The following is a 25,538-nucleotide window of genomic DNA, read 5'->3' on the forward strand; positions in this document are numbered from 1 at the left end:
ATTGCAAACTTATATTAATGACCAATTTTAAAATAAAATTGTATAATTAAGAAACTACTATAACCTCATACTTATTTAGTATTTACTTATAGTGAATATTAATAATAATTTAATAGTATCAAATGTAAAATTATAGTTATAAATTTTGATCCTTAAATTTTAAGAATAGTCGATATGAATATTTATTTAACCTATAAATTAAATTATAAATTGGTTTTATTTGAAAAACATAACGGTCAACATATGTTTCTTGATTTTAAATGTTTTGGTTCGGTTTCTCTTTTGAAATGAGAAATATTCAGAACTCGTGCACAACTTAAAAGTAACGGTCTCTAAATCTTTATTTCTACTTTAGTAAAAACAATTATTTATACATTTTATTTTATATAGTACAAACAATAGAAACCAAATAAACTTAAATAAATGTTATAAAAAATCATTATCTCTTGGAATACCCATTTAAAGATTGCAAATTCCAAATATATTCTACTTTAAAATCCCATAATTTGATAGGATCTTTCATTTTTCCAATAGGGATGTGGTTGTATTTGTATTAAATTAATAAACTAACCTTTGTATAATGTAAAAACATAAGTTTGATAGGAATGGCATGGATAATGATTTATGATTTATGATTTATGATTTATGATTTATGAGTTATGATATTATATTATTTTAATTTCATGTTTATAATAATATAAATAAGTGGGGGAAGAATATGCATTATCATTGTGAACATCCAACTCTCTCTCTTTTCTATATTTTATTAAATTTTGTTTCTTCTTCCTTCTTCTTCATTTTCTTGTCTGTTATTTCAAAAAGTGGCTATTGGGTTTAAAGAAAGATCAAATCTTTATTAGTTAGAAGTCTTCAATTGTCCCATAAATCTAAAATTTGATGCATTATAATAGTAATCAATTGGACACCACCACCACCACCACCACCACCATCATCATCATCACTACTAACAAGAAGAGTGTGAGTATGGATTTTCAGAAATTTGTCATCAACAATAATAATAATTCATCTGGGTTTTGTTTTTCTGCTGCAAATTCATCATCTTTACACTCCTTGTCTTGTGGAAGTCAATTTCCAGTCCCCACTTCCATGGAATCTCACATTATTTGATTGAAGCAATTACCAATCTCTTTTCTTTTTTTATACATTCTTCCTCTTTCTTTTAAAGAAAAAAATGGTGCCTGCATCACTCATTTCTTTGTGTAATCCTTTAATGGTTCCTTGTACTACTACTTCAAAGAGAAGTATGTCAGCAATTCACTTTGATCATACACCCTTAAGGTAAATTTTTCACCTTCTTCTTGTTTGTTAATTAATTTATTATTTATTCTTTGCTTCTGATTTAATATCTTATGTCATACTTATTATTTGAATGTAATCGTTGCTTAATAGTTGAGTAAATGTATCGATATGCTTGTTAGTTTATGCTTAGAGGTGAAAAAAAAAGGATAAAACCCCCGAAAAGTATCCCTTTTATTCTTTACACGATGATGATCATCATCAGGTATGATCATGATCAACCTTGGATGTGGATGAGAAGAAGGACACTATTTCCATGGACTACTAGGAATGTGGATGTGAAAACTGCTATTCTTTCAGTTTCAGCTTCAGCTTCCCCTCTTTGTACCAGTCAGATGACCGTCGACTCACCCCGTCTCAATGTTTATAAGGAGGTTTATTTGTTTTACCAATGAATATTCACCTATTTGTTCCTTTTAATTTCTTATTCTTCCAATAATGATACTAATGACAACAATATACTATGTATTATGTATCTTTATTTTTCATTGCTGCCATCTATGTTGCACAGGAACTTGTCAAGTCTACGTTTCGGTGTTTCGTTTCCGTTTTTGAAAAATGGTTCTGAAACTCCGAAACTTAATTTTTATAATCTGTTCTTGTAAAATAATATCTTTTTGCTATTTCCTTTTCAGCGTTTCTATTTCTGTATAGAATAGGCTACCACAACCCGTTTTATGCTTATCTTGTTGCTATATTAAATACGCAGGTTGTCAAGTCTGCGAGGAAAAGTTTCACCCGTGAAATCTCCTTTCAATCTAAAGATAAGGACATCTCTCTTGCAAAGGTATATAAGTCCCCTTAGTCCAGCAAGTAAGATCATTATATCTCCTTTTACATTCAGTGATTTTTTATTATTACATGATTGTCTTTGAATTGCTCTTAGTATTGAACTTGTATTTTGTTGTTAACTGCAAGTTGAACTTGCTGCAATATATGGTTTTAGAAATCGAGATTTACATTCTCCCTCCTTTAGGTGCAGAATTATCCTTTTCTTTCTTGGTGTGATTCTTATTTATTCTATTTTTGTCTTGGCATAGGCTTTGCTGTACATTGCAGCCGAAGATGAAGCATTTATTGCTTTCAATAAAGAGATTGATGCTCGTTCCCTCCTAAATGAAAGGAGAACTGCTTCAATCTCATTGGACAACCAAGAGTGGGATTGCGTGGACCAAATGCCTTTGGCTGGAAAGAACATAACTGAGTGGCTTACCGAGCTGGACAACATAGCCAGAGAAGTTGAAGCAGAGCTAGTTTCAAGAGATATAGGATGCCATTTGTCTGAAGTTCTGGATGCCATAAATGTAGTTCTTTTTGAGTTAAGAGGCTTTAAAAGGTCACCGGTTGTTGTAGATTCAAAATATTCATACTTGCATTCTGTTCTCAGCACTGGATGCGGCAGTGGTAAAATATTGTTCTGCATCTATTTTGCATTAGCGTTTCTTATTTGTAGCTGCAGTTTAGTTAATTGTCTATTTGGGATTTATTCCATGGACATTTAAGGCAACCTGACAATTTGTTTTCCTGTCTAACAGCAATTTTGCTTAGCATAGTTTACATTGAAGTTTGTAAACGACTCAGTCTAACCATTGTGGGATCTCGGGTTGGGGAAGATTTTTTGATATGGCCCCAAACGGGGAACCTAGAGGTGCTTAAATTTTGCTAGCCTCTATTAGTCATCTTCTAATAATGCATCACTCTCTATATTTATGGTTTCTGTCATTTGAAATTTAGTTTGTTTCAATTTTGCCCTTTCTTTATGTAGGAGCTCTTCAAGGTGACTTCAGGGCACAGTTTATTTGCAATTGTTAATGGAAGGTGTGTGGAAGACCCTAGATCAAAGGCTTCAGATTTGACTAGCAATTCACTCTCAGCGCTTGAGATAGCTTCAAAGAGAGACATTATCGGGATTTCTCTAGCCAATTTGATTGTAAGTTCTAATCTCTGCAGATATGCCCGAGTACATTTAGAATATTTCTCTGACCAAGAATGAACAAAAAATTTAAACTTTTGCAGAGGCTTCACTGGAAACGTGCTTCAAGATCGAATCACGGATTGATGTTGACTTCTCCTCTGAGGCATGTTCATGTTGCTGATGAGAAGCATAACATGATTCATAACTCAAATATTCCTTTGCTTCGCCCGCGAGATCTGAGGTAGTTATCCATCTCTTTAGGAGTAGCAAATATTCTTAAATCAATATTCTTGCAGGCACCTTTTTCTAGTCTTTATAGACTTTTACTTTAGCAGTTAGCCTGCACGACATTGGCAAGAAAGTCGAATGAAGTGGGAGATGTAAGAGAAGCATCTCAATTTCCTTGAGTACTGCCAATTTTGTTTTTAATGATGCGGAACTATCGCAATATAGATTTCTTATATGTGGATTTACATTTGTATGTTTTTGTCTTAGTTGCATGCGCTTGTTTTTATCATCCACACATATGCTTATGTTCTATCATATTTTCTGTTAGTCGAATTCATGAGGATGGTAATATTGGCTGAATCGTGCTATTTGGCATTTTTTTTTGGGGCGTGTATTTCTTTAGCCTTTCTTAATAGTGAGGAACTAGGTGTGATTAAATTCATTTCGGTCATTGATTATGGGGTCAAGAGCCAAAGTTTCGAAAAAGATGGAGCTTGAGGTTATAAAATTAAAATTCAATTTATGACTGTTTTTCAAGTTGTGAGCAGTTACCGAGATGCTGTTTTTAGCTGAGCGAAAGAGTGGAAGACGGGATTTAGGAATGAGATACTGATTTGATTTTTCATGAATTGCCATTTTCATGCTGATAACTTCTGGCTAACTAAATTCTACAGAACACTGTTTGGTAGGAATGAGGATGAGGAACTCATGGCTCTTTGATTTAGCTATGAAATCTGTTATTTTTAATTATTACTGCTTAAATGTTGTTCACATTGTGTTTCTTGCTATAGTAAACTTTTTTTCTTTGGGTTGGGGTGGCGGTGCTTGTTTCCTACAAGCAATTGGGCACATATATTTTCAAAAAGAAAAATCACTTGAATCTGTTTGCTGCATGCGCTGTAGTTTGTGATTTTGAGATTTCAAATTTTGGCCATGATATGCATCTAAATGTTTGAAATTGTTCACTGTGTGGTTCTATTAGTCTTTTTATTCAGCATTGAAACTCACAGCATTTACTCATGAGGTATGTAGCACAAAGGACAGAACTACTGAAATGAAATAGGAAATATGTTTCAACTATAGAGTTTCAGGGTGTCTAAAGTGATTATAAAAACAGAAAAGAAACTCCGGAATGCAGGATTCGAAAAGTTTGCGAGTGCATCTAAAACAGCTCATATATGCTAAATTATACATGTCATGACAGGCTGGCGATCATGGCTTCAGAAAGATTGCTGATTCTGCAGCCACATAATTGGGCATTGAGGAGAGACCATGGGATGATGCTGTACTATAACAGGTAGGACAAGTTAGTTGAGTTTGATGCGTTTGAACAGTATGAATGAGTGGGGTATTTGTGAGACAGGGAATACGGAAAGGCGGTGCAAGAGCTGAGCATATGTATGGCGTTTGCCCCAGAAGAAGAGGCGGAGGTTTTGGAGCCATTCGTTGAGAAACTGCATTTGTTGCGCCTTGAATCTTCCTGGAACTCATTGGGTCATGTCACTCACCTTTCAGTTCCTTGACCTTTTCCTTTACTTGTAAATATTTCAATGTGCCCTTGCTTTTATTCTAAATTACTGGCAGCACTACAAATGTTAATATATGCAAGTTTTAGTTGGATAGTTCAGTCTTTTTTCTTTGCTAATTCTCATTCTTCTAACTTCTTACCCGCATTCTTCTTTCATTTCTTGTTCACATCATATTAAAATGTTTGTGCATTCTATTTTCTCAATTACTATTTTCACTTGTTTCTTAGAAGCAGACAAGTCTAAATTTTCATTGTTCGCATACTTAAATTGCTTCTATATTGTTGATCAAAACAATAATAATACTTCATAATCCGATAATGAGCAAATTACCATGAGCCCCCCACATATGTCAGAATACTCAATTGACTAACACCAAAAATGGACGGTAAGCTTGGACTATTGACAGAAACAAAAGTAAGAAATCATGTCGTTTGATTTTCAAAGATAATGGACTACAGTGTGAATTATAACACATGTGGTGAGTTTCAGAGTAATTTGCTCTAGGATACTTTTAAAGTAAAAGGTACAAAAAACGTTTTTAGTTATTCAAAAAGAACACATTAACTCTCAATATTTTTGGGCCATTTAGGCTCCCGTTGTTTACAAATTGGGCAAAATGGTCCTCTATTTTTTTTAGAAAGAGCGTTTAAGTCCTTTTAATTTACTTTTTGAACACTTAGCCCCTCTACTTTTTGAAAAATATTTTAAACATTAAGATTATTTTCGAACCTTTTTTCTATATGGTTATGAGAGACATGTCATCAATTAACAAGTAGTATTTCTAATGGTATTGGAAGTAAGGGGTTATTTCTTCTATTTAAAAAATAAAAAGGGCTTAATTGTTCCTATAATAGTTTAAGGGATAATTGTACCTTTCTAGAAACCTTGAGAATATGTTTCATACTTTTTACCAGATTTTAATAGAATTATGATTGTAATATGCCTTTATTAGCTAATAGAATTTAAATTATAATTATTTTATTATTATAAATAAAATAAAATTATTATGCTAGTATTAATTGAATTTAAATCTACATTATTATTATTATTATTATTATTATTATATACCATGGCATCCTTTTTACTTCCTTCTGTTATCATTATAATATAGATTAATATATACTATATATAAAAGCACGGATGGGGGGGGGAGACAGGCAAATTTACTGAATAATCCTTTTCAGTTTACTACTAAATAAAGATTTTATAGTCATTAACTAATTAGTTATTTAATTAATCACTATTGTAACTAAAGTCCTAATTAGAATAGGTAGCTAAATTATCTCCAATTTAGTTTTTAGTATGTAAAAAATAACTAAATTGTCTCCAAATTAGTAGGAATACCTATCTTTTAGTTTGATTGAACTACAAAATTAAAATATTGTATTTGGTCAATATATTATTATTTAAATTTCTATCTTATTATTTTTAAAGATATTATTAATAAAATTAAGTTAATTATTTAATTATGGTTATTATAAAACCAAAATAAGAATAATTTTAGTATGGAAAAAAATTTAATAGCCGAATATATTATATTTACTTTTACAAAAATTCTTAAATAATTTAATATTAATTATAAATAAAATTAAAATAGGTAGCTAAATTATGTCCAATTTAATTTTTAGTATGCAAAAAATAACTAAACTGTCTCCAAATTAGTAGGAATACCTATCTTTTAGTTTGATTGAACTACAAAATTAAAATTATTATATTTGGTCAATATATTATTATTTAAATTTCTATCTTATTATTTTTAAAGATATTATTAATAAAATTAAGTTAATTATTTAATTATGGTTATTATAAAACCAAAATAAGAATAAATTCAGTTTGGAAAAAAAATTTAATAACCGAATATATTATATTTACTTTTACAAAATTCTTAACTAATTTAATATTAATTATAAATAAAAAATTAATATAATTATAATAAATTTATTAATATGTTCATTGACGAGTTACGTTACGAGTCACGTGCATAGCACGTAATGCGAAACTAGTTGTAAAATAAAAGACATTGAAAGCATCAACTAACTGAATTTTACTATATGAGATAGATTCAAGTATTAGACATGAAATCCTAATAGAACTCATCTACCATTCTAAATCCTACCTATAAATTAAGTATGTTCATCATTCCTAATTAAGCTCAAGAGCTCTCAAACCTCCAAAAGATTAACTTAAGTACTGATTTATTCCTTGGACAAGATTTATTGGTTCCATTGTTTGGGGGGTACTTATCACTTTTTATTTTTCATGTATTTTCATAAGAAAATCCTAATAGAGTGGATAAATTATTAGAATCAACAAATTATAACTCTAATGCTAAGTGTTATGTTAAGATCGTGAATTCAATTTTTTCCATAATCACTTTTCCTTGCCAAATTGCCAATTATCAAGAAGAAGAGAAAAGAAATTCTTGTAAATACTACAACAAAATAAAAATAAAAATCTAGTATTTTTGATTTTATTAAGAAAAATAAGGCGCAACCGCCAAAGTTAAGAAATTGAATTTGATGTTCCAATTTGAAAGTGGGAAAACCGCCAAACAGGTCGCTATAAAATCCGTCTTCTTTTGTACTAATATAAAAACCTCGCTAAAACCTCTGTCTCTCCCTCTTCTGTATAACCACAAACGACAGCAATGGTAGTAAACGACAGGCCATTGAAGAAACCAAAAAGAAACAGAGTCACCGCTAATCTCTACGATTTCTTCGCTTTCCCCGAGGCGGCGGTGGTGGTCTTGCAAGAGAAGCCGTTTCGTCACACCATTCAAGATTTTCTATCCCGTTTCGCCCGCGTTTCTTCTTTCCCTCCACCGCCTCCGCTTTTTCCGTCCTTGCTTACTTGGCAGATCGTGTTTAGGCTCGGTGATCTTCTTGTCGACGAAGATCCCGTGGTGGCTGTGCTGGATATTGTTGAAGAGGATGTTACTACAACCACCAGCATTACCAGATCTGCTTACTGTAACCAGTGCCGAGTTGTTGGTGAGTCGAATCAGTCCCACTCAACTTTCTTTTTACCAATTGAGCTTATAATACATGTGGGTTTTGGTTTTTAAGGTTGGAGTGGGCATCCAGTATGCACAAAAAGGTACCATTTTATGATTAGAGCTTCAACCAGCAACACCTGCAAGTGTTCAAAATGCAGTAATTTGGTGGATTTATCTGATTCAAGGTCGGCAACTATTAGCTTATTTATCTTGTTAATCAGCTCCTACTGTACTAAAAAATTGAGCTGTTATTACTGCTAAATGTTAACTATTTACTTTGGGTTTAATATTAGTGTTTTATATGGTTAAAGTTTTAAGTTTTTAACATGTGGTGTTGGTGTTGGTGCTGATGGATTAGATGCAAGTGGTGTCATGCTAGTGACGATATTGAAGAACGGGTTTACTCACAATTTGAAGATAGCTCCCATTTATTGCATGCTGTTATTCACTCCAATGGCTTTGGCCACCTCCTTAGAGTTAATGGAAAAGAAGGCGGTTCTACTACTCTCACCGGATCTCATATCATGCACTTTTGGGACAGGCTTTGTGCAATACTCCGTGTCAGGTTTGCCCTTCTTCATTTTATTCACATTCTAAATGATTGCATGCCTTTAAATGCAATTTTGATACAAGTATTTACAATTATATAAACTGTTGTCAAACTCGTCAAAGGCAATCATGGATTTCCATTCAAAACAGTCTATGCTGCCTGACTGCTTAATTAGTCAGTGTTTTTTTATATTAATTCATAATATTGTCTCAGCTTGAGTTCCTTTGCGTCAAAGATAGTGTCTTGATTCAGAATTAATATACGATTTTAGATGTCAGTGTTTGTCTCTCTAATTGAGTATCCAAAGTAGGCAACACTTATTTTTTTGGTTTAGAACTCACAAATTACTCCATAGGAATTGGGGTTAATCATGATTTCTTTATATTAGCAAAGTTGATAGAATATAATCTGGGGGAAACTGCGCTGTTCAAGTATACTAGATGTTCTGATATAGGAAAACAAACAGTTTTGAGGTTCTATGCTTGTCTGGTTTAGCTAGGATTGCAAGCATTTAACTTCAAGCTTGCATTGGTCTCATGCTGTGCAGGAAGGTGTCAGTGATGGATGTATCGAGAAAATACGGAATAGAGTATCGATTGCTTCATGCAATCACCAAAGGTCATTCATGGTATGGTAATTGGGGATATAAATTTGAACGTGGAAGCTATGCTCTCACATCAGAATCTTATAATAAAGCTGCACAGATCCTATCAAATGTTTCCCTGGCCCCAATTTTATTTCAGAGGCGTAGATCACGAACACGTTTACAGGCAAATATTTCTTTTTATCAATCCTTGTCAGACTCGGAGCTTCTAACTTTAAAGGACCTTTCTTCCTTCATGTTGACCTTGATCCACAAGGGCAATGATTCATCATTTCATAAAGAAACAGGAAAGAACACAAGATCTAGCACAAAAAATATATTGTGTGCATGGACGAGGAATGATGTTGAATGTGTTCAACAAGCTATGCTCAAGGTGCTGGTGACAGCTTCTGGTGATAACAAGTGGGTGTCTAGGCATACTCTGAAAGGTGTCATGTGTAAGAAAGCATCTCCAGAGCTTCTTGATTATTGCCTCAAACACATGGGTGGGAAATTGGCAGCCAATAGTATGGTGGTTCAGGCGCGATGCAATCCTAATTCATATGATGCTGAATACAGGTGGTTGAGATTGGCACTATATTTGACATGTCATCTTTTGGACAAATATTCCTATGAACACATAATTACTTTTGTTTTTTCCATGATTACAGGCTTACACCACTAAGTTTTATGCATTATGGAGACGGGTTGGACAAAATGGATCCCTCAAAAGAGGATATCAAGTGTGATCTGAAATTTCTACTTGATTCCTTGCTCGACCCTGAAACTACACTAAACTATGGACCCAATCTAACAAGAGAAAGTGTGATTGATGCTGCGAGAAAGCTTCTCGACTGCAAACAATTTGTGAAGGATTACAGACCTAATGAAACGATAGTAGATCCAAATGCCATTCATATCACGTGTCATGTGGAGCTGTCAGATCAACCTAAAGACGACCCAGCCATACCGCCGGAATTAGTTATCCTACCAGAAAACTCTACTGTGGCCGACCTCAAGATTGAGGTATCCAAAGCTTTTCAAGAAGTATACGCCATGTTTAAAATGTTTGAAGCTCATGATCTCTATGAATTTGGCTCTCTGGAGGATTCATATACCGTCAAATTTCTTGTTGGAACAAGTGGGTCCGTTAAAATTAAAGGAACATGCCCATTGAAGCAAGCTCTTGGCCACTTTAGAATGGAACGGGGAACAGAGAGGTGGACGGTTGATTGTACGTGTGGGGCGAAGGATGACGATGGTGAAAAAATGCTATGCTGTGATAGCTGTGGTATTTGGCAGCACACTAGGTGCGCTGGGATTGATAATTCAGATAAAGTTCCGTCAATGTTTCTGTGCTTGAGATGCATGAATGCTTGCCGCAAGGAATGTGAAAGGATTGCCAATATTAAGGAGGTACCTTTTATATCTCGAACATCAACATGCAGGGACGAGGTGACACAAAGTGACAGTGTTAGAGTAGCATTTGGTGTTCCGTAGGATGTATATAATATAGTTGTAAATCTGCAGGCTTTTTGTTTTTGCTCGTTTGGGGTGGTTATTGGGGAAGATTTTTGGGTATCTCTTTTAAGCCATATTTTTTTGTCCCCTTGAGAAATGTAGCAATAGTTTGGTACTTAGAGCTGTTTTGTGCTGTATAGTTTTTGATCAGCTTATGTATGCAAATTACCTGTTAAGCTTTTAGTGTGACTGAGCCATCCGAGTTGGATTTTGAGTTCGAATGCTAACATTTGTCTCTCCCACATCAAAACATTAGTTGATTTGCTTTAGTTATTTTGTTTCAGTTTGCACCAACTCAACTCAAATTTATATGTTCAAAATCAAACCAAACTTTAAAAATTGTTTTCTTTTTTATAATATCGAATTGAATTGGTTCAATAATGCGGTTTGCACAGCCCAGCAAGATATACGGATATTTGATGGTGTAGGTATATAATAATTAATGGGAAATCTTTATAAATGGAAACTCTCAGATTTAGTTTCGGAAGTTATAAAATATCTGAGCAAGATAATGTACACTGCCATTGACATTAAAAACAAAACTAATCATAGGGTAGGAAGTCTCTCAGCATTACCAGAAAGAACAGTAAGCAAGTTGTTTCCGAAAGGATCGCTAAGGTGCTTTGCGAGGTTCTCAACAGGACCATCTCCGGTGACGTAAGCTTGGATGAAGAACCCTAGCATTGCAAACATTGCGAGTCTCCCATTTTTAATCTCCTTCACTTTCAAGATTGCAGCCTGGTCTGGATCCTTTGCCAATCCCAATGGGTCAAATGGTCCTCCTGGGTGAAGCTTGTCCTCAAAATCCAAGCCATTGGTAATTCTGTAATACTCAGCACCACCGACGAGGACGACCTCAGCAATGACAGCAACGACGAGGTTGATTGGGATTGAGTTTCCGAAGTAGTTCAAGGTGTTACCATCGAGAAGCAAAGCACCGGTCTGCAGTCAATTAAAGATGAGATTAATTAAGCAGGCTTAAGACATAATTATTGAGCAGTAGAGTTAAAATGATTACCTTAAACCAGACGGCTTCAGGACCACAGTTGGCACCATATTTGTTGAAAGCTTCAGGAATGATGAAACCAGCTGCTCCGAGCATTGCCCATCTTGCATGGATTAGCTCAAATGCCTGATACTTTGCGAAGTCCTCTGGCTTCTTGCTTAGCCCAAATGGGTCATATCCATAACTGCATTTTATCACTCTCTTACCAATTAGGTATAGCCAAAAAACAATAACAATATTAAGAGATGAATTATTTCATAAAATCGTAGAATAGCAATTTCATGGAGTTATTATTCTATGAACCTAAGTAAAGAATAACTATTCTATTCAAGACCTATTTTATAAACCAAACATAGCCTATTATTAGGGTAATTGATCCTAAAGATCACTGAATTTTCAAATTTTTTCATTTCAGTCACTAAACTATTTTTTTTTCATTTCGATCACTGAACTTTCATTTTTTTTTCATTTTGATATTTCAGGCCAAAAATGCTTAGGTGGCAGCCGGAAGTTGACATGTGACATCCGGATTTTACAAGTTTTACTTTGAAAATTTATCACACATACATAATTTCACTTTAAATATGACTTTTTGGATCAAATAATGCATATATAGCAACTTTTCAGGTTAAAAAAAATTAATTCTGACTGCCACCTAAGCATTTTTGGCCGGAAAATACCAAAATGAAAAAAAATGAAAGTTCAGTGACCAAAATAAAAAAAAATAGTTTAGTGACTGAAGTGAAAAAACTCGAAAGTTCAGTGATCTTCAGGATTAATTACCCCTATTATTAAGGTCCAATGTAAAATAGAAGAAATTAAAAGTGGATCAGAATTAATAAAGAAAAATTGAATTGTTTGTGGATGGTCAAGCATTTATAGAAAGGCAAAGTGCATATTTAGGTCTTTATACTTGTTCTATTTTTGGTATTAGATCCATGCACTTTTAATTGTCCGAATCCTTACACTTTTAATTCTATAAATACCGGTTTCCTTTGTCATAAAAATTCAAACTGAAAAAACCAATTTAAAAACTTAATGTCAACAAAATAGAAGTGCATGAATTGAAGTATGAAAACGAATAATTTTTTATGTCATTCGCATTAACGGGGTGTGAAGTACACGCATTTTATTTCTGCGACCGAGGAATCTAACATCTATAAAAATTAAAAGTGCAGGGACTCAATCTTAACAAGTAGAAGTGAAGAGATCTAATGCAAAAAAAGAGGATAAGTGCAGGACTCAAACATAAATATGAATATGTTACAAGTTACAGCAATGTCTTACTCTCCAGGTACTTCTCCGGTCAAGTATTCTGGGATCTCAGAGCGGTCCAAGAGTCCGTCAGGCAAGAAAATCCTCCTGTCAGGACCTGAAACCCAACCATCAGAGCAATTGAATTTCAGTCAATCACAGCTTAACACATAATGCACAACATACATCAAATAAACAAATAAAAAACTGGCTGAGACTTACCATACCACTTGGCAAGCTCATCGTCGACCGGGGATACAGCGACAGGCTTGGCCTTAGGAGCAGGTTTCTTCTTGGAGAAAAGAGCAACGGTCTTGAGAGATGAAGGGGTAGATGAGGTAGGAGCAGCAGAACGGGAAGCTCCGCTGAAGTTCAATGGGTTTCCGAGCATTTCCGACACTCCAAGGGAGGCTGCGGCCCTTGATGCTGCTAGGGAAGCCATTCTTTCTGATTATTTTTCACTCTGCTGCTGAATACAGGAAGAAGGTGAGAGATGTGAGACAGTAGCTATATGCTTGAGCTGGTGGACGTCGACATGCCACCTAGGATTCATATTGATAGGTTCTGATTGGTTGCAGAAGGAGAACTTGTAATCTGAAGCTCAACTTTGATAGGCCAGTTTTGGTTAAGTGGCAGATTATGGTGCTGACGTGGATTTGGATAATATTACAGATTGTGTTCTATCCACATTCTCATCACTCGGATTTTTTGTGTGGATCCTCTCAATTTGTTTTCAGGTTAAGACAAGGACGCTACCAGTTTTTTCCTTTTTGTGTTAAACGGTATCTACTCATCTTTAGAGCCCTTAATTTTCATTGTTGTTAAAAACTTATTGAGATAATTTCACAGTTATTTGACATTTATAAACCCAAAAACTGTGGTAAAAATTATAATAGATGAAAAATACATTTCACTTATTTAGTTTGCAATTTTTCCCCTACTGTTCAGCAATCTAGCTATTTGCCCTAGCTATTAGCGTTAGATTATTCGACTGCTTGAATTATAAGTTGGAACTCAAAATTATTAAGTTGAGGGGATGGTTAAAATAGACTAATTTAACTTATGAAACTCCATTGCCATGAAATAGGTCAATGGAATTCATTAGTATTTGCAGATGCAATTAAAAAAAATCTCATAAGTACTACTACATCCAATTTTTCACAAACCAAACAGTACCTCAGTAAACATCGACCAAAGGTAGGTAGTGAGAATATGCAAGCAGTGGCACAATCACTCCTAGCCTGGGGCGGGATCCAGCCCGGGGTGCCCTACATTATTTCATAAAAATAAGATAATATTTACAGTGAAGTCAGGACTATAAGGAGTTAAATTCAAATCGCCGGAAAGTCATAGTGGTCTAAATAGTTCAGGTATCATTTAGTCCGGGCTGGAATTCCGCCGCTGCATGCAAGTCTTCTTAAGCACTACTTCTTGACTACAGTGAGAAAGATTCAGAATATGCAACTCCGCCATCTCTAATAGCATAACATTTATAGTTCCAATCTCACATTTGGTTCCATTTTCCCAAAGTCGGCATTGCAAAACTCGGATATCCATCTCAAATTAAATTATGACCTACTCAAATGCAAGTGAAATCGAATAGAGACAAATTGAAGCACTATCAATTTCAAGCTCTTATTTGACTCTGAAATTTGAAATTCAAAACGGGATTCAAATTCGATCAACTTTTATTTTAGAAGCTAGTCATTCTATTGTATGTATAAAATTTTAATATAAATTACAAATATTATTGCAAATATATAAAGTTATATAAGAAAAAAAGATTGAATTAATCAACTGTTGATTAGACTCCAAAACTGTCAAACCGATATCTTTATACTCAAACTCGACTTGGTAGTTGGTTCTATTAACTCAAACTCGAGCTCCACTTGATTAACGTCGAGTCAATTTCAAATATTTTCCAAATCAATCTCGAGTAATCAGCGAGTTGGCTCACTTGAATACACTCCAACTCTCGCATATTACAAGTTGCCAAGAGCCCTATGATAACATGTAGCAGAGGTTGCTATGGTACCATATTGGTTGGGGCTTTTTACACAAACAACCTATATTGGCTAATTGTTTACTTTTATACATGTCATATTTTTCACTTACTAAACTACCATACACGGAGCTGATTATAACTTTTATACGGATCTTATATATTCAACCCTAATAGCACAATCATCATTATTTCATTTATTTTCTCTCTCCTCATCATTCAATTCTCTCTTCCCCTCAACTCATATTTCTCTCTTTTCCTCTCAGCTCATCTTCCTCTCTCTTCCTCTCCGTCGTCTTCCGCTTCGCCGTCCTCTATTCCTCCGCTCCTCCGTCATCGTTCTCATCATCGTTTCCGTTATCATATTCGCCAACGCCATCATCTCCTCTGCTCGCCGTGTCATCTATTTGATTTCAGATTTACAATTTATTCATTCTTCTTCTTTTTCTTTTTTTTTATTTTCAGATCTACAATTGATTTACTGTTTTTTCACCATTAAACATGTATATAGATTATATTTCAAGAATATAATGTTAATTTCATGTTATGTAATATAAAATTATGGTTATATGGAATAATTTTTTGTTATTTCTGCATTTTGTTTTTGTGTTTGGTTGTATTTCTGTGTTTATTTATTCTCCAGCTCGATTTTTTGATGATGGTTGATTGTTGAATTATTATAATATTACAGTGTTGTTGATTTGTTGTTGATTTTGTGTTGATAATCAGTTGGTATTTCCTTGATTTTAACATTGAAAAATTTTATTTTTTTAAAAAAAATTGGCAAATTAGATAACTTTGTCAGCGAAATAAACTAAATAAAATAAAATTTAACCGAGACTAGATATTTATATATTTGCATTATTATGTTGACATGTTGTTGATTTCTTGTTGATATTTTATCGATTGTCACAATTTTTCAAAAAATTATGTTTTATTTTATTCCTTATGTTGATTCGTTGTTGATTTATTGTTGACATTATGTTGATATGTATTTCAACTTTTTTTAATTTTCAATTTTATGTTGACATGTTGTTGATATACTGTTGATAACATGTTGATTTTTCAATCATTGAAAGAAAAATAAAGCTAGTCTTAAATTGATGTATTAATGAACTATTGATATGTTTTTGATAATATGTTGATTGTTTCTGACTTAAATCAATCAATGTTCTCATTTTACAAACATCTTGACTAAATTAGCATTAATTGTTGATTCGTTGTTGATTTATTGTTGACATAATGTTGATAAGTATTTTAACTTTTTTTGATTTTCAATTTTATGTTGATATGTTGTTGATATGTTGTTAATAACATGTTGATTTTTCATCATTAAAAGAAAAGTAAAGTTAGTCTTAAATTGCTGTATTGATGAGTTGTTGACATGTTTTTGATAATATGTTGATTGTTTTTGGCTTAAATTAATCGATGTTCTCATTTTACAAACATCTTGATTAAATTAGCATTAATTGTTGATATTATGTTGATAACGACGACAATAATTCAAATGAAAAAATAAAATTATTCTTACATATAAAAATAAAAATATATTAAATATACACCAACACAACAGTTCACAAATTAAAGAAATCTATTTCAAAATATATTTTTTCCTCAATTCTCTTTACAGCTGCACAGTTTCTTCAAAATCACTTGTATAATTGTTTTGCGTTCCACCTCTCATACCTAACTAAATTTCGACAAAGACGGTTATGATACAGTTTCATTTCATCCAACGAAAATTTATTTCATAGACAATATTATCTTATTTGTCAATGTTAAAATAAAAAGAATCAGTAGATATCAACATAATATCAACATAAAGTCAACATAAAATCAACAACACTGTAACATTATAATAATTCAGCAATCAATCATCATCAACAAATCGTTCTGCAGAATAAAAAAAACGCAGAAATACAACAAAACACAAAAAAATGCAGAAATAACAGAATTTTATAATATAAAATCACAAAATTATTCTATATAACATGAAATAAGTATTAGATTCTTTAAAAATACTTTTTATACATGTTTAATGGTGAATCAATAGTAAAAGATAAACAAATTACAGATCTGAAAATAAAAAAAAGAACAAAAAAATTCAGATCTAAAATTAAAAAAATAAAAGAAAGATGGCGCGACGAGATAAAGGCGGAACGATGGAGGCGAAACGGCGGAGGCGGAACGGCGGAAGCGAAGGAGTAGAAATCATGAATTTTTTTTTCACAACTCAAAAGAATTTATTGTTATATAAGCAAGAACGGTTGAGATAATGATGAAATAAAGATGAAAATGAGAGAAGCAAGAGGAGTCGTGCAGTAATGGAGATAACATACAGCAAAATCGTGGAGAAGAGAAGCGAAAATGGCGGAGAAGAATGAAGAAACCGCCAATTGAGAAGGAAAAGAAGAAAACGGTAAAAAAGAAAGAAATCAAAAAAAAAAAAGATTAGGTTTCATAAAATTGATGGTGTGAAAAGTAAAGATATGGATTGGGCCGTATAAAAGTAAAGTTTAGTCCAAATCCTGTATTTTATATAAAAAGCCCTATTGGTTGCCCTACCAAACTTTTGTTTCGAAAATTGATCTATTTCCAAATCATGCACAAAGAAAATCTGTAGCATCCAATTCTTGTTATTCTAGTCGAGTGGAATCAAACTAAAATTGATTTTCATAAATTTCACAGAAAATGGAAATTCCGTGGCAGTCAGCACAGAATTAAAACAAAATATAGTATATATAATGACATATATACATACAATCTCACCGACTAGCTGTGACAGTGTGATTATGAGGTCATAATAATTTGATTGTACATCAATAATCCCTTCAGCTCATTTTCTCCACTTCTCTATTTCTCTTGATGTTGCTTTGACTAGCTTCTTTGTGTTGATCACTAGCTCATCGATAACGCTAGCAATTTCATCCCTGGCAACAATAAGAAAAATAACAGTTAGAAGCATATGAATCCATAACTTCGACCATTATCATCCATAACTTTGCGGAACATAAATTACTCTAATTATGCGTTGGTTCAAATGAATTCCACAAATTCATTTGGAAATGAATATAGCTGTATTTGGTTATTTAAAAATTTATTTGTGGTGTATTTGGTTTAGACTATTTTAAAGTTTTGAAGAATTGGTCATTTTCATATGAAATGAATTACTAAATGAATGAGTTTCCAAACGAAATAAATTTTCGAGTAGAATTAAAGCAAATAACAAATAGAACTCGTAAATACTATTTTAGCGTTTCCGTTTCCATGCTATATAAAAAATAACCAAGAGATTGCACAACTCAAATATACTGCTTCGCCTGAAAATCTTATAAATTCTGAAAACAAGGCAAACTGCTGCATTATAGTCGATAAAACTGTGACCACCGCTGTCGGAGCTTGTTTTTCAATAAATAGCAACAAAACATATATGCATTATCAAACAGGGAAATTATGTGGCCTAACCCATACTAAAGCCCCTGTACAATATGACTTTTGTTCAGGAGGCCCTTATATCGAAAAACTTATTTCCCCGGTCCTTGTACTTGTCATTTTCAAAATTTTGATGCCCTTTTATGGACAGAACTCGGCAAGTGTATCTCACTTGCCGTTAACTAATGTAAATTGCCGTTAACTAACAAAAATCACCGTTAACTACAATTCTTTTATATATATAATTTTTACGTATACCACATCACACTTTTATTTAAAAGTTTGAGGGAGCAAATTTGCTATTTTACCATCTTCTCCAAAACTTCATTATTTTCTCCAAAACTCAATTTTGAACGGCACCACTGCCCCTCATGCCTCAGATCCCAATCTCCATTTACTATTCCTTGTCGTAACTATGATCTTCCTTTTCTTCTTCGTTAACTTCTTTACAGACCCTGATTCTCATCACAACAACAACAATAGTAACTCTGATCATCGCCGCTGCCAGTAAAGAAGACTTGGCCGGAATCTCTCATTCTTGTATTGTTTGATATCCTCTGTGGGATGTTAGTCCCTTACAACAAATTCACTCCCTTGTTATCACAAACCACGCATTTCTCACTACAGTTCTCATAAAAAATCTCAATTTGTCTTTAATCGATTATGCTCGCCAAGTGTTTGATTAAATTCCTCAACCAGGTCAAGTTCTTTATAACTCTCTTATTTCTAAATACTGTAAACTTTCTTTATATAAGGGAGTACTAAAATTATTTTGTTCAATGCATCGTAGTGATACTTCAGATTTGTTTTACAGCTCCGCTTGTTATCAAAGCTTACTCTTAATCCCTTGCTGTTGATGTAGGAAAACATGTTTATTCTTTGACTGTAACTTATGGTGTTGATTGCAATGTTTATGTTCCAACTTTTTTCATGGAATTTTATGCAAAAATTGGTGAGTTGGATTTTGGAAAACAAGTTTCTGATGGAATTTTGGTTTAGGATCTTATTAGTTATAACTGTTTGATTACTCGTATTCAAAAGGTGAGACGTTGTGACTGCGGGGAAGTTTACCCGAGTCAAGTTTTTATCAAACCTTTTACGTTTAATACATAGTTCATATAGAAAAGCAATTAAAGGCGATGAACATAGGCTAGTGACTTCCATGGAACTTTCTTTTTGACCATGCTCATTGTCTTCCTCTAATGTTTGATGTAGAAATTGTGTTAATAAAAAATAAATTGACTCAACTGTAGGAAAAACTATTTGTACACTTATAAGCATGAATTCCCTTTTTGTTAATAGTTCATCTATGAATGCGTTTGATGTTATTACTGGAAAAATAAAAAAAGATGTGTCAAGTGTTATAATTTTTGTTAAAAGGCTTAAAAGACCATTTTAATTTTATTAATCCAGTTTGTTTTTACCTTTTTAAACATTAAGGGCTAATTTATTCCCCCTGTATACATTAAGGGCATATCTGCCCTTTTTTCCTTGATTAACAACTTCATGACACGTGGATTTAAAATTTTCATGTGACATTTGTTTGCTTTCCAACTCTCGCTAACGGCAAGTGTGCTACACTTGCCGAATTCTGTCCAGAAAAGGGCATCAATATTTCAAAAATGACAAGTACAAGGACCGGGGAAATAAGTTTTTCGAGATAAGGGCCTCCTGAACAAAAGTCGTATAGTACAGGGGCCTTAGTATGGGTTTGGCCAAATTATGTACAAATAGAAAGTTCACATACAATAGCTGCAAACTTTAGCTGATATTACGTGGCAAGAAAGGAAGCAAAAGGACCTAGGCATTTCATATTCAATAGACCATGGAATTTTATATTGCTGTGCATCCAAAAATGCATGTGAACCCTTCCACCTAAAACTCAATAACAAACCAACCATACAATATTGCCTCAATCCCTTTTCACGTCTGTTTAAGAACTTCAAATGAATAAACAGTGTATGTTCATTGTCGAACTTTCCGAAACAAATAAAAGGCAGGCACATAATTCAGTGTAATTCTTAACCTACCGGTTCTTAAATTGCTTTTACAAAGTATCTCAAACTCAATTAAATTCAACATATTATCGCTAACTACGCCACTCGACCAAAGACTAAACTAACCTTCAGGAAACTTTTATATCCGGAATTATAAGGACATAACCCGACCTAGTGACGTCCTATTAAAGTTGATGTACTATTAAACATCCAAATAAACTAATTCCCTAGTTTGTTCTATTCTTTTAGGGTAATTGTGCTACATATAAAGGCCAGGCAAAAGAAAAATCCTTAAGATTCCTAATACAGAGTTTTAAAGGCAGCTGAAAGACTACACATTCCTATGCTCAAAAGACTTGGGACTAGAAAAACTTGCTATCTATCCAAGACTCAAAAACTCGCTTTCTTCGGCTAAACGCTTAAACCCACCATCCGACTATGCAATGCAACCCAAGTCATTTCAACTCATGGGATTGCGACTAGTGTCCTTAAGTCCAACCGAAGAACTCGATGGTAGAGCGATTAATATACTAACTAATAGATGAAAGGTTCAATTTTCGAACCCTATGCCGGAATGTTATGAAATAATGCTCATTATGTATCCCTAGTTTTGTCCAGATCATAATTTAGGATCAATGCTGATAAAGATGGAGAGAGAGTGGAAAACGAAGCAAGAAACTTACTGGGTAGGAAGATGGTTTGCGTGAGAATGAAAGAGGTTGCCAACATTAGAGTACCTTCTCTTGTCATCATGAGCTACGCCTTTACCCACTCCATACCCGAACCCATACCCGATTCCACATCCTGCTCCGAACCCGATGCCCATTTGCAATCCAGGAATTCCAGGTCCCAGTCCTATCCCTGTTCATCAATCCATCATTTTAAACAGTTTTCAAAGTGTAAAGAATTGTTCAGTACTTTGAGTTACCTCCGACGAGGCCAATGCCGAAGCCAACACCGCAGCCGGCGCCGAGGCCGAAAGCGGGGCCCAGTTTTCCAAATTCTTTGAATCTGACTTCTGGAAGCTTCCAAAGCAAACCCTTTTCATCATCATCATCGTTTCTTCTCAAAAAATTGTTCATCTCCCACTCTGTTTTGCCTTTATACCAATTTCAATAGTAGCAGTAGAACTTTGTTTTGATAACAAAAAGGGTTAAATACTATTACCCCCTGAATTTAGGTCATAATTATTACTTCATCACTTAATTTTAAAAAGTGAATTAGTTCCCCCCTGAGTATTCATTAAATTCATGACAAACCCCCTCCGTCTCTCATTCCGTCAAATGTACGTTAGTTTCGCCCCATCTGTTGGTCAAAGTAAACAAAATATTTTTAAAACCCAAAAATACCCTCCCTTGTTGAAATATTATACCCCCCCTGCTTTTTATGTTTATAAAATTATGTCCCCCCTGCTTTTTGGCTCTATTGCATTATATCCCCCCTGCTTTTTGGCTCTACTGAACTATATACCCCTGCATAATTACTTATAAAGTGACCTATAATTAAGAACTACAAATAAACACATTCACAGTTTAAATCAACAATGCTCAAACACAAAGCATGTAAATATCAGATTTTTGATTCACTGTTAGTTGCATTAACAATTTGCATACACGCTACCAAACAATAGCAATACTGCATGCTCCAAAAACTAGCAATATTGTATGCTACCAAAAATTAGCCATAATGTATGCTACCACAAAATTACAAACTATCAAAAGACTATAAAACCATAATGTTCCAAAAATTCAGCATTATGCACACGAAAATATATGCGCTATCCAGTTTGACGTTCTTGATCTTTTGCTCGAAGCAGTCTATGCATGGCTTTCTTGTGTTGCACCTTCAGTGACGTTTCTTGCTTTTCCAGTCCTCTTAGTCTGCCTTGGTGCCTGTAATTGACAATAAGAATCGATGTTATTTGTATGGAATGAAAACAGATAAATAGTTGATTATGAAAAAATAACTAAACTTACTCGTTGGTCATTGGTTGTTCGCTGACAGCCTCTTTTGTTGTGGCCTAATTGACCGCATGTTGTGCATCGAACTGTATTAACTCTCTTAGATGCTGTAGAAGGAGCGGGTTCTCCGGCTTCCCTACGTCTATTTTTTCTTGGTCTTCCAGGTAATCTCTTAAGAGGCGGGGCAGTAAATGTAGAAATGTATCATCCGTGGTCATATCCATTTCAGGCATGGGATGTAATGCACCATTATAAGTTTTTAAATATCTTTCGATTGAGTGGTAATCATCACAAAAATCCTCTGCATTCAGTCTTTTATAGCCAATGCAAATACATGCATGCTTACAAGGCATTCCAGAGATATCCCACCACTGGCAACTACATTTTCGCTCTCTAAGATTGACCGCAAATTTAGCTTTTCCCTCTTTAACTTCAAACTCATCATTTCTACCAGGTATAACTCTACATTGCCTCCTACTCTCATTAATGACTTTGTTTAACATCTTTTGTGCATGAGGTGTTAGCTTACCCTCCCAAGTACTTCCTACTGCATATCTCTTATGTCATCTAACCATGCATTTTTCCCTAAAACAGTCTAATAAGGTGGTAATAGGCATCCCTCGTAACTTTCCAATCCAAGCATTAAATGATTCAGACATATTATTACTAATAAGGTCACTTTTAGCATCTTTAGTAAAAGCATGTTTACACCAATGCTTTAGCTTTATCTTTAATAACCACTTACTAGCCTTACCATTATCAATTTTCTGTATCTCTTTCATTACAGCCCAAAATGAAAATCCAGTTGTGCTTCGTGCTGCCATCCAAAACTTCGGCCTTAGAGAAATTTCAGGAAATTGTTTGATGAAATTGGAGAAGATATGTCTACAACAATATCTGTGTGTAGCTGTTGGAAATATGTTGGACACTGCCTCAATCAACCCCTATAATGGAAATAAATTATCAAAATAAGTCACCTATATAAAAATAAAAGACATACAAATTGGAAATAAAAATATACCTTTTGTCTATCTGACATGAATGTATAGTGTTTGCCTTCATCTTCTCCTCCAATACATTGTTTTAAACAGTCTAGAAAAAACTCCCAGCTTTGATAACACTCCCCTTCAACAATTGCAATTGCTATAGGCAGGATTCCTCTATTTCCACCCAAAGCTACAGCATTAAGAAGACAGCCTCCATATGGACCTTTCAAATGACACCCATCAACTCCTATTAAAGGTCTACAACCCTCAAGAAATCCAATGATCAAAGGTTCAAATGCTATAAAAATTCTCTTGAATTGACCTGGTTCATCCATATTTTGTCTCTCATAATGCTCAAACTTTACAAATGTTCCAGGATTAATGTTCATTAGATTTTTGATATACACCTTTAAGAACTTATAAGACTCAGCGTGTGATCCCTCTACTGATTCTTTTACTGCATTTCTTGCTTTGTACAACTGCCATTTGGGAGGTTGAATGCCCCAATTCTGCTGCATTTCTTTCTCCATTAGATCATAGCTCATGTTCCCATCCACAGCTAGTTTCTCATGAAGTTTGCTTGTAACCCATTTTGTATTTGCATTTGGATTTTTATTATCAGTGGGTCTAATGCAGCTATGCTCATCAATCAAAGTTTTTATCATGAAGGTATGCTTATCACATAAAGCAGAGGCATGTACCCTCCATTGGCATCCATCCCCTTTGCAAAGTACTGTTACCCTATTTTTATCATTCACCTTCCAATGTAGCAAATATCCCCCTTTAATTGCATAATCCCTAAGAACCTTTCTATATTCATAGACATCATCAAACACCTGGTTCTCTTTCAAAATTATATCGCCGTCATCAGTGCGAGTAAAAGAAACGACTTCCATTTCTTTGAAAGGGTCAAAATTACCATTTCTTTTAGATGATCTCATTGATTCATACTCACCATCACTCTCACTGGTTGTGATTGCAGCAATTGACTTATCAGAACCTGCATCACTTAGTTTCTCATCACCACTTAATAAAATTTCATCCTCCATATATTCATCGTCTGTACTTACTAAGCTATCACTACCCATATCTTCTTCATTATCTGCATTCCATTCATGATCATCATCATTTGGAGGTTGCTGAAAATTCTCATCATTTAAGAAGACATTATCTTGGGTACATTTATTGCGAACCATCCTGGAAAACCTTCCTCTTAAAGTTTTACCCGTTCCTCTTCCCCTTTCTATTAGATTCCCAATACTTCCTCTAGCTGCCTCACCATTTCCTCTACCAGCCCTACCTCTTCTTCCACCTCTACCTTGATTTCCCCTTACATATACGTATTGAATATCCCTAAAAATTTCAGAACCATGAATTTCTTGTATTTGTCTTTCAGTTCTGTTTAACTCACCAACAACCCTTATAATTTCTGATTCTAATCCATTTTCATTTTCTGGTGCATTAGGCATTTCTATTTCTATTGTGTTTGATTCATATTGAGCATCTCTAATGGCTTCCTCTAACTCCAACTAAAAACAAAAATCAAAAATTACATAATTAATGTTTCAGTATAAAACTACACTCAAACTAATAGAGTAAAGATAGTTTTTGATATCTTGTAAATTTTTAAATAGCATAAATAACATTAATCTCAAGTTAATTCATTCAACTTAAACAAAAATTTAAAGAAAGTGCAGAGAAACAAAAATTAAGCAAATCCATTTATAAACCATAATCTAAATTGTACTGTACTCAAAATCTCAAGTTAATCCAATCAACTTAAATAAAAATTTAGCAAACAATACATACCTCATCAATTTGATACTCTCTGCTCATTTTAGGTCATCAAATAAAATTAAACAAAATTAGAAGTTGTTTAGTAGGAAAGGTAATTTAGAGAAAATGAAGAGAAAAGCTAAATCATGGTTCAAAAAGAGAAAGAGACGAAATAGAAAAAGAGATGGACAAAGCAAGGTAAAATATTAGGGTTCAGGGATTTATGAAAAAGACGAGAGAGGGTTAATAAAAATGGAAATAAAGAATTGATAAAAAAGATGGAAATGAATTTGTTTTCTCTTTAATTAAAAGGGCAATATTGTCCTTTTTACGTAATTAACAGACATTTGACGGACTGAGAGACGGAGGGGGTTTGTCATGAATTTAATAAATACTTAGGGGGGAACTAATTCACTTTTTAAAATTTAGTGATGAAGTAATAATTATGACCTAAACTCAGGGGGGTAATAGTATTTATCCCTAACA

At 33.8% G+C, this 25,538-nt stretch overlaps 5 protein-coding genes across 6 annotated transcripts; 2 read left to right on the top strand and 3 right to left on the bottom strand.

Annotated features, from left to right (window-relative positions):
- The first annotated feature begins 725 nt into the window (after positions 1 to 725).
- Positions 726 to 5,082, top strand: LOC126682305 (uncharacterized). Its single transcript, XM_050377943.2, has 9 exons — positions 726 to 1,299; positions 1,523 to 1,691; positions 2,027 to 2,104; positions 2,358 to 2,721; positions 2,853 to 2,965; positions 3,083 to 3,247; positions 3,334 to 3,473; positions 4,665 to 4,757; positions 4,824 to 5,082. Exons 1-9 carry the CDS (start codon positions 1,193 to 1,195, stop codon positions 4,981 to 4,983), a joined length of 1,389 nt encoding a protein of 462 aa, XP_050233900.1. The 5' UTR covers positions 726 to 1,192; the 3' UTR covers positions 4,984 to 5,082.
- A 2,475-nt stretch (positions 5,083 to 7,557) lies between these two features.
- LOC126682801 (PHD finger protein At1g33420-like) lies at positions 7,558 to 10,865 on the top strand. The gene is made up of 5 exons (XM_050378567.2): positions 7,558 to 7,979; positions 8,055 to 8,169; positions 8,343 to 8,549; positions 9,082 to 9,696; positions 9,789 to 10,865. Exons 1-5 carry the CDS (start codon positions 7,637 to 7,639, stop codon positions 10,615 to 10,617), a joined length of 2,109 nt encoding a protein of 702 aa, XP_050234524.1. The 5' UTR covers positions 7,558 to 7,636; the 3' UTR covers positions 10,618 to 10,865.
- Positions 10,866 to 11,071: 206 nt separating this feature from the next.
- LOC126682802 (chlorophyll a-b binding protein CP26, chloroplastic) lies at positions 11,072 to 13,383 on the bottom strand. The gene is made up of 4 exons (XM_050378568.2): positions 13,121 to 13,383; positions 12,932 to 13,016; positions 11,657 to 11,828; positions 11,072 to 11,580 (listed from the first exon to the last, which is right to left on the bottom strand). Exons 1-4 carry the CDS (start codon positions 13,338 to 13,340, stop codon positions 11,185 to 11,187), a joined length of 873 nt encoding a protein of 290 aa, XP_050234525.1. The 5' UTR covers positions 13,341 to 13,383; the 3' UTR covers positions 11,072 to 11,184.
- Positions 13,384 to 14,018: 635 nt separating this feature from the next.
- LOC126682804 (uncharacterized) lies at positions 14,019 to 21,484 on the bottom strand. 2 transcript variants are annotated; one of them, XR_007641516.2, is made up of 4 exons: positions 21,258 to 21,484; positions 21,013 to 21,190; positions 17,662 to 17,830; positions 14,019 to 14,166 (listed from the first exon to the last, which is right to left on the bottom strand). XR_007641516.2 is itself a non-coding variant. In XM_050378569.2 (3 exons), the coding sequence occupies exons 1-3, from the start codon at positions 21,409 to 21,411 to the stop codon at positions 17,737 to 17,739; spliced, it is 426 nt and encodes a 141-aa protein (XP_050234526.1). In that variant the 5' UTR covers positions 21,412 to 21,484; the 3' UTR covers positions 17,551 to 17,736. The 2 variants fall into 2 exon arrangements, 1 of the variants encoding a protein (XP_050234526.1); XM_050378569.2 differs by lacking the exon at positions 14,019 to 14,166 and having other exon boundaries at positions 17,551 to 17,830.
- Positions 21,485 to 21,890: 406 nt separating this feature from the next.
- Positions 21,891 to 25,536, bottom strand: LOC126682088 (uncharacterized). Its single transcript, XM_050377639.2, has 4 exons — positions 25,086 to 25,536; positions 23,312 to 24,805; positions 22,306 to 23,234; positions 21,891 to 22,221 (listed from the first exon to the last, which is right to left on the bottom strand). Exons 1-3 carry the CDS (start codon positions 25,110 to 25,112, stop codon positions 22,854 to 22,856), a joined length of 1,902 nt encoding a protein of 633 aa, XP_050233596.1. The 5' UTR covers positions 25,113 to 25,536; the 3' UTR covers positions 21,891 to 22,221; positions 22,306 to 22,853.
- Positions 25,537 to 25,538: the final 2 nt, after the last annotated feature.

Source organism: Mercurialis annua, linkage group LG5 (genome assembly GCF_937616625.2).
Source record: "Mercurialis annua linkage group LG5, ddMerAnnu1.2, whole genome shotgun sequence".
NCBI lineage: Eukaryota > Viridiplantae > Streptophyta > Magnoliopsida > Malpighiales > Euphorbiaceae > Mercurialis > Mercurialis annua.

Coding starts and splice junctions, on each gene's coding strand:
- LOC126682804 (XM_050378569.2), bottom strand. CDS start 21,411: ATGAACAATTTTTTGAGAAGAAACGATGATGATGATGAAAAGGGTTTG. Junction 21,191..21,257: donor CGGCATTGGCCTCGTCGGAG/GTAACTCAAAGT, acceptor ATTGATGAACAG/GGATAGGACTGGGACCTGGA. Junction 17,831..21,012: donor GCAAACCATCTTCCTACCCA/GTAAGTTTCTTG, acceptor TATTGTTGCCAG/GGATGAAATTGCTAGCGTTA.
- LOC126682801 (XM_050378567.2), top strand. CDS start 7,637: ATGGTAGTAAACGACAGGCCATTGAAGAAACCAAAAAGAAACAGAGTC. Junction 8,170..8,342: donor GTGGATTTATCTGATTCAAG/GTCGGCAACTAT, acceptor CTGATGGATTAG/ATGCAAGTGGTGTCATGCTA. Junction 8,550..9,081: donor TGTGCAATACTCCGTGTCAG/GTTTGCCCTTCT, acceptor CATGCTGTGCAG/GAAGGTGTCAGTGATGGATG.
- LOC126682088 (XM_050377639.2), bottom strand. CDS start 25,112: ATGAGCAGAGAGTATCAAATTGATGAG. Junction 24,806..25,085: donor GAGAGTATCAAATTGATGAG/GTATGTATTGTT, acceptor TTTTGTTTTTAG/TTGGAGTTAGAGGAAGCCAT. Junction 23,235..23,311: donor TCATGTCAGATAGACAAAAG/GTATATTTTTAT, acceptor TTTCCATTATAG/GGGTTGATTGAGGCAGTGTC.
- LOC126682802 (XM_050378568.2), bottom strand. CDS start 13,340: ATGGCTTCCCTAGCAGCATCAAGGGCCGCAGCCTCCCTTGGAGTGTCG. Junction 11,829..12,931: donor ACCGGAGAAGTACCTGGAGA/GTAAGACATTGC, acceptor GATAAAATGCAG/TTATGGATATGACCCATTTG. Junction 11,581..11,656: donor CTGAAGCCGTCTGGTTTAAG/GTAATCATTTTA, acceptor AATTGACTGCAG/ACCGGTGCTTTGCTTCTCGA.
- LOC126682305 (XM_050377943.2), top strand. CDS start 1,193: ATGGTGCCTGCATCACTCATTTCTTTGTGTAATCCTTTAATGGTTCCT. Junction 1,300..1,522: donor TTTGATCATACACCCTTAAG/GTAAATTTTTCA, acceptor GATCATCATCAG/GTATGATCATGATCAACCTT. Junction 4,758..4,823: donor ATGATGCTGTACTATAACAG/GTAGGACAAGTT, acceptor TTTGTGAGACAG/GGAATACGGAAAGGCGGTGC.